The sequence below is a fragment of the Typha latifolia genome, chromosome 10 (assembly GCF_019914945.1).
Source record: "Typha latifolia isolate L0001 chromosome 10, TyphaL0001v2, whole genome shotgun sequence".
NCBI lineage: Eukaryota > Viridiplantae > Streptophyta > Magnoliopsida > Poales > Typhaceae > Typha > Typha latifolia.
In genome coordinates this window covers 7,063,927-7,078,779 of record NC_133095.1, presented here as the reverse complement: position 1 = coordinate 7,078,779, position 14,853 = coordinate 7,063,927, and the positions used below count along the sequence as shown (strand labels likewise).

At 35.3% G+C, this 14,853-nt stretch overlaps 1 protein-coding gene across 16 annotated transcripts in view; it reads right to left on the bottom strand.

Annotated features, from left to right (window-relative positions):
• Positions 1 to 1,289: 1,289 nt before the first annotated feature.
• LOC140796759 (mitochondrial arginine transporter BAC1) overlaps positions 1,290 to 14,853 on the bottom strand; it is a 38,019-nt gene continuing 24,455 nt past the window's right edge. For 13 of the 16 annotated variants that reach the window (XM_073149862.1, XM_073149866.1, XM_073149864.1 and 10 more), the window contains 6 exons: positions 3,029 to 3,130; positions 2,794 to 2,901; positions 2,611 to 2,703; positions 2,293 to 2,528; positions 1,950 to 2,087; positions 1,290 to 1,853 (listed from right to left, as the gene is read on the bottom strand). In XM_073149862.1, the coding sequence (XP_073005963.1) occupies positions 1,766 to 1,853; positions 1,950 to 2,087; positions 2,293 to 2,528; positions 2,611 to 2,703; positions 2,794 to 2,901; positions 3,029 to 3,130 (765 nt within the window). In that variant the 3' untranslated portion in view covers positions 1,290 to 1,765. Of the gene's footprint in view, positions 1,854 to 1,949; positions 2,088 to 2,152; positions 2,252 to 2,292; positions 2,529 to 2,610; positions 2,704 to 2,793; positions 2,902 to 3,028; positions 3,131 to 4,212; positions 4,691 to 4,833; positions 4,924 to 14,853 lie in introns of all 16 variants that reach the window. The other 3 variants (XM_073149860.1, XM_073149861.1, XM_073149869.1) reach the window with 2 other exon arrangements.

The window sequence follows — 14,853 nt, the reverse complement described above, 5'->3', positions numbered from 1 at the left end:
TTTTAGTGAAAATATTTTTAGATTCAGTAAATGGCCTCGAGCCTATGGAAAATCTGACGAAGACTAGTATATAGTTTCTTTTTATTTATTTTATTCATATAAATTAAGCTACATGGCTTGTAGCCCCTGCATAGGCAATCACATTTATCTATGATTTTGTATTTTGGAGCTTGTTGTGGCCTATAGTATTATGGGGTTGGGTTCTTTTTGTTTTATATTATTTGTAAAAGTATGGTTTTTTCTCCTGTTTATTGTGGGGAAAACCTTTACCTGGGTTTCACTCATGTAAGGAGCACTCGTCTTTTGTAGCGTAATGTTACAGCACATGTCGTGTGGCATGTGAGCATGCACATGAATGATGTACTGGTGTTATAATGTGCTTGACGTGTTTACTTTTCTCGGTTCTTTCTCGGTACTCTGTATTATTTTGTGCTACTACTCCATTTTCACTTGGGAACTTGAATTTGGTTTTTTTGGTTTGAGTAGCATTCTAATTTCCTTTTTTCTAACTTAGTTTGTATTTAAATTATGATTATAAATTGGATTTTATAAACCTAGTTTTCATTTCAATATTTGTAAATATATCGGTTTAGTTTTGTATTTGACATCAACGAGGATTTATTTTGTCCATTCCTCTAAACCTAGCGGAATAAGATATCCTCTCCCAAAATTTTCAGTTTCCTTTTCTTTAAGGGAGTCTTGAAAACGGATGCAATTTTCCAATGTGGTGTTAATTACATTCCTTCTATTGGGCATTTAATTGATTTCTGATCAGACATTTTTTCCTTGCAATCTCTGTCCTGCTCACATTCAAGGAATAAATTTTTCAAAACTTTCGACTTGCATACCTAATAGAGGACTCAATTCTCAAACCATATTATGAAAGAGCGCAATATCACCTGGGTAAAACTGAACATTCAAAACTCGTTCATTCTTTGGCGTCAGTTCACTTTTTCATTTTGAAGGACGGCAAAGATTATATTTTTTGATGACTCTCTTCAAACAGTATCTACACACCAACCTTCTTTATACATTTGCTGTGGATGGCGGTATAAGAGAAAGCTTTACAAAAGATATCTGCATCTTATAAGATTAATTCAAAACAGATTTTTTATAAGAAAAGAAATACATGGGGATGTCTGTTTTATGTTCTGAGACAGATGAAAACATAGGCGAACTATTCAGAGGATCCTCTTACTTTAAAAGATTAATTTCAGAGTCCTAGAATTTTTAGCATAATTGATTGGCCTGATACAGTAGAGCAATTCTAGTAGAAGGCTGTAACGAGGGACAGGAATTTTTAATCAAATTTATTTCCTTCTGGAAATCTTAACAAGACACACAAGGCATCAGAGTTAAGAAGCGGAGATCTGCTCAAATATGTAACATCCTTGGACCCACAAGATGACAAAATTGTTACTACTTGAGTTAATTCTAAATTCTTCAAGTTTCCTTCCAAGATTTTGAAGATGCACCACCTCACGAAAGCACAGTCCCTGGGCAACTAATGAAATCCAGGCCTGCTTTAGAAGCAGTGGAAGACACATCATCATATTAACGGTAAAAACCAACCAACTAAAGATATATTGCCAATTCTTTAGGAAAAAATCTCTCTTAAAAAAAACTCTTCAAAACGATGAAAAGTAATGGAACTTTTGATATTCTTCCTGTAACTGGATTAGAATATAATTTTCATCAAAAAGATGAAACCATTTGAGCAACCCAGTTTGGCTTCCTTTTCAAGCATGATTGGGAAAGAACTCTCTTAAGGAGGCAGCAGGGCATTCCTGTTCTTGTAGAACCATGCAAAGATCATAGATATCCAAGCTAGCAAACTTTCTGAAAAGAAAATCCTGAAATCATGGCATGAGCAGTGTATGTAATTATTAAAAGTGAGATCTTATTAGCAAATTGCATTTTAGAGTCAGAAATTAGTGAACAAAGCAGACCTATTAAGCACGCTTAAGCCCGAGCACCTTAGCAGTAAACTCCCAGGCAACAATAGCAGCAGCATTGGCAGGAAATGCCCTTGCCAATGTTGGTCCAAAACCAGCATAGCATCCACTAAATCCAACTCTCTTGTATATCTGCATTGAGAGATGAATAAGTTTCAGACAAGTGATGGAAAGATAACAATAGAGAATTCACATACCAAATTTAAAGTACAAAAAGGGTTTCGGCTTGAATGTGTGTCAGGTGCTGTCTGAATTACAGTTTTTGCAACATCGAGTGGAAGAACAGCTGACCAAAACTGTAAAGAAAGAATTGGTTGTGAAAGGAATCTTATCTCACTTAAAATAGCAACAGTGCCAATTCTCAACACTTACGGCAATGCCAGCAAGTCCACCAGTTATGATGCCAATCCCTGCATCAGTTAAAAGCTTTGAGTGTTTGCTATGAGGAAATGACATAGAATTCAGCTGCATATGCATCCAATAACGGCTAAATTCATAAATGCTGAAGAAGACCGCATTTCCAATCGATTCTCTTAGTAAAGTTGCTAAACCACCACGAAATATACCTTTAATCTACAATGTAGAAGTTTGTCAGAAGAAAGATACTGAAACCATGAAGCTCCAAGATAAGGAAGAAAGCAGAAAATGAACTCACCCCCTCATTCTGGAGTGTTTTATGAGCACAATCCAATGGGCCAGAGTATCTGGCATACATTGTATCCTTCTTCCCTTGTACTTGCATTCTACACTGGAGAAGTCTTAGCATTACATGTCAAAAGGAGAGGATTCCAATGCTACTTAAGTGTAAACATACAAAGTATGGGCCTACAACACATACCTTCACAAGCTCAGTTGGACAGAGAATGAAGCTGATCATAGCTCCACCACAAAATGCTGAAGGAATTATTACCTGGAGTTGTGGCCTGCTGCCCTGAGCTTCTTCTCCCTGTGCAGGAAGTATGCAATAAAAGAGCAAGTCAACTTCCATGAGAATATCCATCACTCCCCTGGTTAAGAGAGAAATTAACGGTACAAACTAGAACTCCAAACTTGTTTATATTCAAACTTCGAACCTGTACAATTTTTTTGGTTTGAGAGTACATGCCAAACATAAGAGAGCTCTCAAAAGCTGTCCCAATAAAGGAAGAAGATGCACCTTTATATAGTCCTTTTATCTGCCAAGATAGTAGCAAGTGAAACTTCAAAAAAGGATTTCTTATAATTAAGGGCATAAATTCAATGTATTAGAAGTTGCATCCTGTTTACACGACGTAATAAAGGATATGACTTGCCAACAGATCTCAAGTTCACCTTCTAAACTGTTTCCTAGCTGACAAACCAATCATGTACATGCAACGCAGACTCATAATAATTTTGGGCTCTCTTATAAGAACGCCAATGGTCATGATGAAAGCAAAAGATCAAAGGCATGTTATTTTTGACCTTACTTTGCAACCATTATCATGCACCTTTGTTTCTTTTGTGAGTATCTCAATAGATTATGCAATGAATTTTCAAACAAGCACCATGAATAGATTTATTTAACAACAAATCCTATAATTCCAAGATCTTTCTTCTCCATTCATCTAGTTAATGCATAAGTTTGTGCCAAATCAAGTACTATCATTTACTTTTCTTACTAATTCCTTCCATGTTAGTTTTGGTCTTTCCCTCCCTCAAGAAACCTTATGGACTTGTTTGGTTGCGGTATAAGGAAAAGTATGGAGGAAAAGTAGGGATAGTTATAAAACATGTTCACAATATGATGGATGATGTTATCCTAATTTTTTATTTGACTTTTGGTTGGGAAAAAGAAAAGCAAATAAGATGTAGTGATTATATTGGATAAGAATGAAGTGCAAGGTGCTTGGTTATAATAGTTACGATAAGGAATAAAAATAATCAAATTTATCTTATTATCCTTTCAGTGGTGTGATGTAGAGTAGATATTTGGAATTTTATTTAACATTAAAAAAATATTAAACCATTGTTGTCTACACATGTTTAGTTTTGAAATTCATGCCTAAACAACAATGACCAAGTTCACCCTAATTTGCATATTTTATAGATATCACCATAAATATATGTAATGCATGGAGAACCTATATAAAAATATTCTCACCACATACATATCATATAATATTAGCAATTACATTACAGGCTTGTAGCAGTGTAAAACAAAACCCTGTGTTGATTATATTATAAATAAATCCCTCTATTTTCATTATTTAGAAAGAAAGTTCCTACTTAGGGATACCATGTCGACCAGCATGGGCCGTGCTGGTCAGCAATTACAGTGTCATCAAGACATTTTGTAGTAGCGTGGAGAAGCCGGAGAAGTTGTCATCGCAGCCACGCTAACATTTTTTTCTTTTCGTAAATCGCATGAAGATGATAGCAGATATGTTGGGTGTAGCGAGTTGGAGAGATCCATTTAGGACAAGTCAAGATCCATTATCACTTAAAAACAGAATTCACATTCTCTATCACTCGAAGCTACGATCTAATAAACTATAACTTAAATCCAGGATCCAATAAGCTATTGTATAAAATGGTGTCTTTTTCCCTTCTCCATGATCTACACCCCTTTCCTTTCAAACGCCCTAGCATAGATGGGGCTGTGGTTGATTTCAGATGGAGGAATGTGGTTGATTTCAAAAGCCAGCATAGATGGGTTCCAAACAAGTTTCTTCCTTTTTTTCTCTCTTTTTTTCTTTTTTGTCGTGCCCCTATTCCTGCATTATTGAAGTGGAGAGAAAAAGGCAATAATCACAAATATTTTCTTTGTCTTTGCTTTCGTGAGAATGATAATTAAATACTTCACAGAGAGTGAAGTTTATGGGCTTTTGCTCTTAACTAATAAGAGTGGGTTCCAAACCTGCTTCGAGCACCAAAAACCTTCCAGCTGCGTTCTCGGCTCCAGCTTCAATCTCTATCTTCTTTCGAGGGAATCGGGTAGAAGATCAAGCTCCATATGATCCCAAATTCAATAGAGATTAATCGATGAATGAGATGGAGTCAATACACTCAATCCATTGCTTAGACTTGCTAAAGAATGCTGAGCAATATTCTGAGTTAAGTTTAATTTAGCAGTACTCTGAAGGAATGGAACAAAAAGTAAATTATTTCGTCCATTTAAAATGTCATTTGAGTAATGGTTGAGGGCAAAATTGCCATTTGCCTAATGGGGATAATGCCCCTTTTACCCTATTTTACTTTGGCCACCTCAGAATTGAGATAAAGAAAAATGTGATAAACATCTCAGTCAATTTTCTAAAATAAAAGAGGGTTTATTCTAAAACCCACCCCTTTATCTCAGCTAGAAAACAGGCCCTATGTTTAAAAGAAATCACTCCTTTATACTAGTGTACTATGTGAACTCCGTTAGACATGTACAAAGTCAAAATCATCTAAATATATTCTCATGTATATTCTCTACAGGTGCTATCCCTAGGTTTTGTCTACTGTTATCAACTATTATTCTATATTGTCTAGTAAGGATATCCATCCTAATGTCCTCATCTCTGCAACTCAAACCTTTGAATATGTCGTCTTCTAGTTTCCCAACATTTTGATCCACACAAACTACTTGCCATACATCTATCCTATAAAACTTTAATTTAATAAGAAAGGATCTACTACAATCACCCCACAAATTAGAAGTATGTCTCAATTTCAACCATGATTTGAAGTTTCAATTGAAACAGATCAATTCCATCCAGTACCAATCCAAAACAAAATGCAAAACTAGAAACAGCTCAGATTTCAGGCCTCCAGTGGGTTCAGCTGGATTCAGTCATAACTTATCCCATTTTAGGTTAGGCTAAAACCACCATGATAGTGGCAGAACAGGCGGGCAACGATAGCTGCATACTACGATAAGCCAGTGATGAAAGATATTGGGGAAGGGAACGAGAACATACAAGGTAAAATCTCTAGAGTGAGTATAAAAGTAGGCAGGACTTTCACATGGAAGCAGCAACTACTTTTTAGGGTTCAGATTAGAAAGGAAGGAGACTACAGGGTGATTTTCTTGGCATTTGGAACATATGGGAACTAACGTCAATATTAATTCATAGACACCTAAACTTCTAATTAAGTTCTCTTAGAAATAGGAAACTCTAATTAATCAAATTTACTAGTATGAAAACTAACAGTATTATTAATTGACACCCACCTATCTACTAATAACTCTCAATTAATTTCTCTTATAGGCAACTCCATTGATCATATTTGTCTCCAGTTCGCCACCTCTTCTCATGCTTACAATAGAGATACTCTCAAACCTATAATAGCACCTATCATATAAATAGCCAATAAAAGCAACACTTGACATACTATACAGTTCTCAAATAAGAGTGCAGAAATTTCCTTACCTTGGTGGTCATAGGAATCTACTTCCCGTTATCTTAAAAATATGATAGTAATATAGTCATCCGCATGCCAAAAGCAAACTATATGGGATATAAAGCCCAAATCTGGATAGCCTATCCAAAAAACATTATATAAAGCATTGCTCAGTTGTTACCAAATCATTTTTGCTACATTTTGCCTCTCCTCTTATTTCCTCTTTGTTTCTGTGTTTTCAATTCTCTTTGTTTCTGGGCAGTGAATTAACATTTTAATTATAAATAGGCCAAGTGGGAATTGAACTCAGGACCTTCTGCTATGATATATTAACTCACCAAATACTCTAAATTTATAACTTGTATATAGAGATTGATTATATCTCCATTAATTTCGATGTCTTAAAAGATGATATTTTATATACTTGTCTATTAAAACCTTTAGGCCCTGTTCACATCTAGAATAGGGAGGAATAGGAATAGGAAAACCTATTCTATTATTCCTAAAATGATGGTTGTCTTCTAGGAATATCTATTCCTATATTTACCTGTATTCTAGAATAAGAGTATAATAATTATTTTTGATGTGATATAAAGTTAATGAAATAATGGAAAAAATTACTATAATACCCTTTGATTTGATTTAAAATAGATTGATGGGATAGAGGAAGAGAAGCTTATAATATTATATGTATGCAATGCATGCATTAAATATTGTATTATCGTGCTTAACGCACCTACCAGCGCGTATTACTATAGTGGGAGCGTACATATACATTGTGTTCTGGTTCCTATGTAATGCATTATATTTTGGCAAACAATATTAATTATTATCATGCTTTACTTATCTACCAGCGTCTATTACTATGTTAGGAGCATACTTATATATTGTATGCTGGTACATATGTAATGCATTATTTTTTGGCAAATTATGTGTGGTATAAGATATAATTTTAATAAATAGTATTTATATTCTGGAATATGGCTATTATGATGTTTAACTGTTATTCTGGAATAAGAATTTTTGTTATTCCTAAAGTGAAAGGGTCTTAGATTCTAAATTTCTATTACATACTTTAAAATTTGTAATTAATTGTGTTAACTCTAAACCTCATTTACTTTCGGAATATGATCAATTCTAAAATAGATTTTTTTTTGTTATTCTCAAAATGAGGTCTTTATTCTAGGAATAACTATCCTTATTATGTTCACTTGTATTCTAGAATAAGGGTGTACTAAATAATTTTGATGTGATATAAAGTGAAGGAAAAGATGGGACAAAGATATTTTATTTTTTATGAAATTACTGTGAATACCCTTTGATTTGATAAAAAGTAGATTAACGATACAAATATCAAGGGTGAATTATTAATTGCATTAGTGTGTGGCATAAGATGATTTTGATGAATAGTATTTGTATTCTAGAATGAGATGATATAATGTTTAGCTGTTATTCTAGAATAAAGAGTTGCATTATAGAATAAAAAAAAGTTATTCCTAAAGTGAGCCTATGTTGTTAGCGAATAGTGGTTTGACTGGTTTCTATATTTTTATACTTTTAACACTCCTACTTCTATACTTGAGACATTTTGATAGGTTTAAAAAGTAGATTTGACTTACCATGTAGGGGCTTTATATTTTAAATGGCAAGTAGGCCTAGCGAGATTAAAACTCAGGACTTCCCTAATACCATGTCATACCCTATCAATTGTAATTAATCCTACCTTGGATTCATCAAATAAAATGATATCATCAGCAGATAAACCATTGAATCTCATATAAATTTGTTTAACTGAATCCTCTGTAACTAATGCAAATAAGGGCTCAATGTTGATTTGGTGGAACTGCATGGTTACAGGAAATCACGTGTCTCTCAACCAATTATCTTCAAAATAATAGAAGATAAATCATAATGTTCTCAATAACATCAATCATTTAGTAGATATTCCTTTCTTCTATTTCACCTATAATAATTTTTAGATCTGAACCATAAGCTTTCTCTAAATTAATAAATACCATATGTAAATCCTTCTAGTTTTCTCCACACTTCATCAAACATCTTGGTAAGTAGATATCTCTAGTAGACCGACTTGGCATAGAACCATATTGGTTTTCAGAAAAAGTTATTCTATGTCTTGACCATTTAATGCAACCCAAAATTGCGAACAAATGTTGAAAAATATATGATTAAATATAGGCTAATGAATCTGATACAACATTAAGTTAGGGTCCATCTAAAAGGGCTAGATATAGGCCAAAACAGAGAAGGAAGGTGAACTCGGCCTTGGGCGCATTGATCTGGACAGCTGGACTGGTTTTTGGTAGACTAGAGCTTTGGGGTGTTGTGGGCCTGCCACTTAAATAAAGGATGAGTCTAGGTCTTAGCGATAGTTGGCTATGATAGGGCTCAAGGATTTAATTATACGATAGTCAAATTGGTGAAAAATCTGGACTAGTCTGATAGGTTTCAGCCCAACGAAATGCTATCAAGCAATATCACAGCAGAATAATGGTGAAAAGAAAAGGAGGTAACAAACCCTGGCTCCCTGGCTAGACAACATATACCTAGTCTCTCAACTGGACTAGTCACTTAAGGAGAAAAAAACAACCAAAACCTAATCGAAATATAAAATCAATTACCTTGACATCCATCAAGCATTCGAATGGAATAAAGGGCATTCAAATGGCCTAAAGGGCGTTCAAACGCATTGAAAATTTTCTCAAGCGAATCGGACTAGCGGTCGAATGCCAAAAAGGACATTAGAATACTTTTAAAGGGCATTTTGCTCTTGGGAGCTGGCATTCGAATGCTAGGAAGGCCGTTCGAACGCTTCCAGAGAGCCTTTCTCTCAAGAGCTGGCACCCGAACACTCATCCAGAGGTTTCTTGCGCTGCTGCTGCATGCTCTACTCCACTAATTGCTTGGCTTCACCTCCATTGATAAATAAACTAGAATGGAGCAGTAAGACCTCCATTTCTATCACTCCCTTCCCTTTGAAGACGAATCTTGTCCTCAAGATTTATGTGTAGAAACCACTTCTTCAATTCTTCAAAGTTCTCCCAGATAGCATCCTCCACTAGCAATCCTTCCCACATGACCAACGCTTCCTGTACCAAGATGCCGTGACGTTTGATCCAGCGAAATTTTTGAATCTCTTTAGGTTCTAAGACAATTTCTCTAGTGTCAGCGAATTGAGATAGATAGGGAAAACTGCACCCGCCTACAACGGATCTGCCTCTTCAGCTGACACATGAAACATCGGATGAATGCGTCATCCTTCCGAAATTTGCAGACAGTACGTGATCGGTCTAATCCTTTCAACAATTTCAAATGGCCCATAAAAATGAGCGACTAATTTCTTGTTCGCTGCACCTACACTGATGTCTACGAATACGATTACAACTTGAGGAACACCCAGTCTCCCAGTTGAAATTTCTAATTCTCGACGATCCTACTGAACTTTCATTTGATAGCGAGAAATCACCAAGTTGTCTTTTAGAAGTTGCAAAATCTCATCAAGGCTGTTCAATTCTTGATCAACCAATGTCATACTTGTGGAACCAGATTCATAGCATGCATAGTCAATGATGGTCTATCATACACCATCTCAAAGGGGTTCATTTTTTATGTTTACTGATAGAACATATTATACCAAAACTCAACCCAAGATAACCACTTCTGGTGCATCCTCGCAAAATAGCAAATATATTTCTAAATAGCAATTTAAGGTATGTCCACAAAGTGTTCATACTTAAGACATCATCTAAATCTTTTTTGTTTATTGGCTCCAATGGTCCAAGGTGGCAATATTAATAGTTTCCAAATAAAAATGATGCCAACACGGTGAAATGTAAATTTTATAGGAAGTTCACCAAGAAAGTAATTAGTAGATTTAAGAAGCATATTGCTTATGTTAGAGGCGATGCACCTTCTCCAAAAGCTAATGATAAGGCCAAAAAGATTACTAAAGAGCATCTAGAGAGATACCAAAAGAGAAAGGAGGCTAAATTAAGAAGACGGAAGCAAAATTGAGGGCAGAAGAAAACATATTTAGAGAAAGGGAAAATCTAGAAATTTTAGAAGATGGAAGTAAAAGACCAAGAAGTAGAAATCCTTGAGACAAATACACCTCTATTAATCCACAAGTTACAATTTAAGAACGGGGGAAAATGGGATAAACAAACATAAAAGATTCTTTTGCAAAAGAACAAAGAGATAGAGTGATATAGGATAAACTTCTTGATCGCAAATTTGAGAAGATACGTAGAAAAAGTAACTAAGTCAGGAAATCCACCAACTAGGGTGTCGGAATGCATTGACGTTGGAATCCACCAACTAAACACTCAGTATATTAAAACTCTCAAAATATTTATTAATTAAAAAAAGAGGACTACAAGCTTTTATATAGGCAAAGCAATGCAAAAGACTAAACTAACCATGATGCCCTAATAAGTAAAAGATAAAAATAGTCTAATAAAGAAAAATAACGAAAATAGCCTTGCAAGACTAGTTAAAACCCTCATTAAGCCAGAAAGCCATAGGTGCAGCTCTCTTATGCCTGTAAGAACAAACATATCGAATAGTAGTATCCACACCAACTCTCCCGAGTAAGGTTGAGGATAGCTCTAATAGAACTCCAAAATGTTAGGATCAAGCTGCCGTAACTCTTAGCGAGTTTTCTATGTACAATCGGACTCTAGTCAACCATGTCAGCGAGCTAGAAAACGATAAACTCTTAAAGTAGATGTTATTTGATCATTTAAAATAGCTTCTATTTTTCCTTGTAGTGTGGATGGAAAAAGAGAAGTGGTGGGTGGTAGATCAGGTATGTCCGAGATAGTAATAGCAGATGTAGCATATGATTTAGTAGGATTATTCATAAAAAATTTGTAAGCCACTAAATCCTCAATATTAAGAATAGAACTAATGTCATAATCAAGGTTCCCAGTATCGGGATCGGGATCGGCCGTTCAGAAAAACGATACGTATCGGATTGGACTATTTTTTAATTATATAAAATTCTAAATATTATTTAAAAATGCAGAAAAATGCAGAAAAAATTAGAAAAAATGAAAAAATAAGAAAACAAAAATTACTCACATATGAAGTCTAAAAACTTAAAAAATATATTAACGTACTCAAAATTTAAAATTTTGTTGAATACCGAGCTGGTTCTCGTAAATTTATATAGTCTTTATCATCATAATCACCATAAGTTTGTAAATATTGATGTCTAGGACCTGATGCTCCAAAAAGTGATTCCATCATACTAATCATATTGTATGGATCTTGTTGTGTGACTTGCGTTTGAGGAGAATAATAACCAGCATTTGAATCTTGTGCTTGAGAATACTGAGGATACTGAGTATAATAACTAGCATATGGATCTTGTGATGGCTCCAAATAATAAATACTCGATGTACCATAATCATAGGAACCAAAATGCATCTCATGACGACGTCGCTGATATGTATGTATATCCTCAGTTTATCTGTCTTTACTCCTTATGCCTCCTTGACTTTCCCCAACAAATATAGATGGAATGATCTCACCACCATATGTATCATTAGGACTATGACTAGTACTAGTAGGTATACTATCTCTCGCTGCTGAATGACTCGTACCGGCCTCTGCCCTCGTCGTGGTCTCTCCCAATATTTCATCTAACCATGGGTTATCTCTGTCATCTAATAACCTGTCCTCTATTTCTCTGATCCATGGAGTCAAGGGGTCTTCATCAAAAACATGATTTAAATCAATCAGTTGTTCATTTTCTGCCTTTCTTCTTAAATTTCTCTCCTTCAATCTCATATTATAATGACAAAAAAAACTAACTTCTCTAATCTTTCCATTGACAATCGATTGCGTGTTTTTGTGGATTAAGGAGAAAGTAGTCCAATTCCTTTCACACTGTGATGAAGACACAGTTTGACTTAAAATCTTCTTTGTTATTGGCGTCAAATTTGGTGCCTCCTCCCATCTATAAATAGACCACCATTCAGCTGGAGTGTTATAAGATATAACTGCAGCAACTTTAGCAGTACTGAATTGCCCAACTCTCAATCTATATCTCTCCATCTGAAATCAGAAATATATTATTAGCTTATTGATTATATTGATTATTAAAAGTTAAAACTTGAAACAAATAATAATAAAATTATTTAATTGAATCATAACTTACTTCTTTATCGCACAGGATTTGTTTATGAATATCGGGCTCAAGCCTGTTGATTACCTTTCTAACCCCCAATAAGACTTCACTATCATTATTGATATTTTTAGAGAATTGAAATCTTGGATTAAGAAAATACCCTGTAGAAATTTAAAATTTGTAAGCATTCAAATTTTTAAATATTCATAAATAAAAGTAAATTAAAACTTAAAACTTAAAACTTAAAAAAATGCTTACCAGCAGCGTGTATATCTCTATGTAGTTGTTTGTTCCATCTAAAATCAATAATCTTCCACCACTTCCTATAACTTTGGCCCACATTTTTTTTATTGATTTTTTAGTTATATCCATTGCCTCATATAGGAAACCCATCTCAGACTTGTCATCACTGTCTACAAGTCTTAATACTTTGACAAGAGGCTCAAATACTGCAGTGGCAATTGTAATATTATCCCAAAATGTATTTCTAAGAGCCATATTTTTTAAAGTTTCACCTAAAGATTTATCTTTAGGTTTCATATTCTTAATTTTCATAGACGACTCCTGTGATATAAACATCCGCATAATATCATCTTTGTAGCGCATGATGCTCTCCAAGGCTAAAAAGTGAGTGACAAATCTAGTGACGCCGGGTCTGATGATCTCCCTACCACCAGTCATCTGCCTGAGTAAATTAAGAACCCAACCATGGTTATATATAAAATTTGTTAACCTCTGACCTTCACATATAACCATGTCAATTTCAGGCTCTTTTGCAATACATCAGATCAATACAATGTGCAGCACATGGCGTCCAATATAAATAAGGTCTTTTAATCATCAGTAAATTTCCAGCAGCTTTATAATTTGCCCCATTATCAGTAACCACTTGGACTACTCTTTTTTCACTGATTTCTTGTACCACCTCATCCATCAACTGAAAAATATAATCTGCATTTTTGAAATGAGCAGTAGCATCCACAGACTTCAAAAATATTGTCCCCATGCCAAAGTACACTAAGAAATTAATTATATTTTCTTCTGTTTTGTGTGCTCCACCCATCACACATCAGTGTACAACCAAATTCATCTCAATACCGTTTAAATGTCTCAATATAAGTATGAAGTTCATCTACCTCTGAGTCAAGATATTTAGTAGCAATATCATTTAAACTAGGAGGGGAACACCAGGCTCTATTGATTATATAGCATCCACCATAGTGTGATAGTAATGGCTATCAGCTACATTGAAAGGAATATGGTTGTAGAAAAAAAATATAGAGATAGCTCTACTAATGTGTTTCTTTGCATTTTTAATTTCTTTGAGAGCTGTCTTGATAGAAGTCTATGTACGACCACTTCTTTTTTCTGAAGATATGTATCCATTGGTCCAATATTTTCAGACTCTGCTGTAACACCAGGAGTCCTATGGGTAGAACTGCTGCCCCCATGCTCTCTCTCCTTGTATATTAATTGATCTAGATCTCTAAAAGTTATCGCCAGTGCTTCTTCTCATATCTTCCTCTTCTCTATACCACCACTCATTTCCTTTCCACACCAGTTGCATTTAACGCGCCTTTTATCTTGCCCAATAGTGCTGCAATGTTGCCACCCAATGTCGGTATCATATGACTTCTCTTTTGGAGCCATTGATATTTTAGCTCTGCAACTAAAAAACATAAACAAAAATCAAAATAAAATATAAAATAATTTAAAATTTATGAGGCATAACTGCATAAGCGGCACAGTCTTCTTTGCTGCGGGAGAGAAGTTATTCTTTGCTTGCTTCTTTGTCTTGAGAAGCGGCCCGGCGGCGGTGCGGCAATCTTTCTGCTGCAAACACTCCACACACTGCGGCGGAGTGCGGCGAGCCGCCGCACAATGAAAAAAAAAACTTACCCAAGGTCGCTGGAGATCGAGGTCGTCGGAGAACGTCGCCGGAGGTTGAGGTCACCGGAGAGACGGAGATCTACCCACTACTCAGTCGCCGGTGAGAAAGAGAGTAAGAGATCCGTGAGAAAGAGAGAAAGAAAGAAAAGAGAGAAAGAAAGAAAAGAGAGAAAGAGAGAAAAAGAGAGAAAGAGAGAGAAAATGGAGAGAGGCAGGTGGGGGGTGGGGACATCAATTATTGATGTCCCCCGGGTCGGATCCGACCCGTTCCCGCCCGTTTCGGTCGGGATCGACCGTTTGGTTTCGACTGGGATCGGGATCGGCCAAAACTGGGAACCTTGGTCATAATCAGAGGGAATATCGATTATATAAACTTTAGTCCCTACATGTTTCAGAACTTGGAAAGCAACTGCACTACGAGCATGCAAATTCTGAACAACCCCTAAAGAGAATCGTTCGGATCTGACATGAATTATAACATAATCTCCTACATTAAACTCTTTGCACATT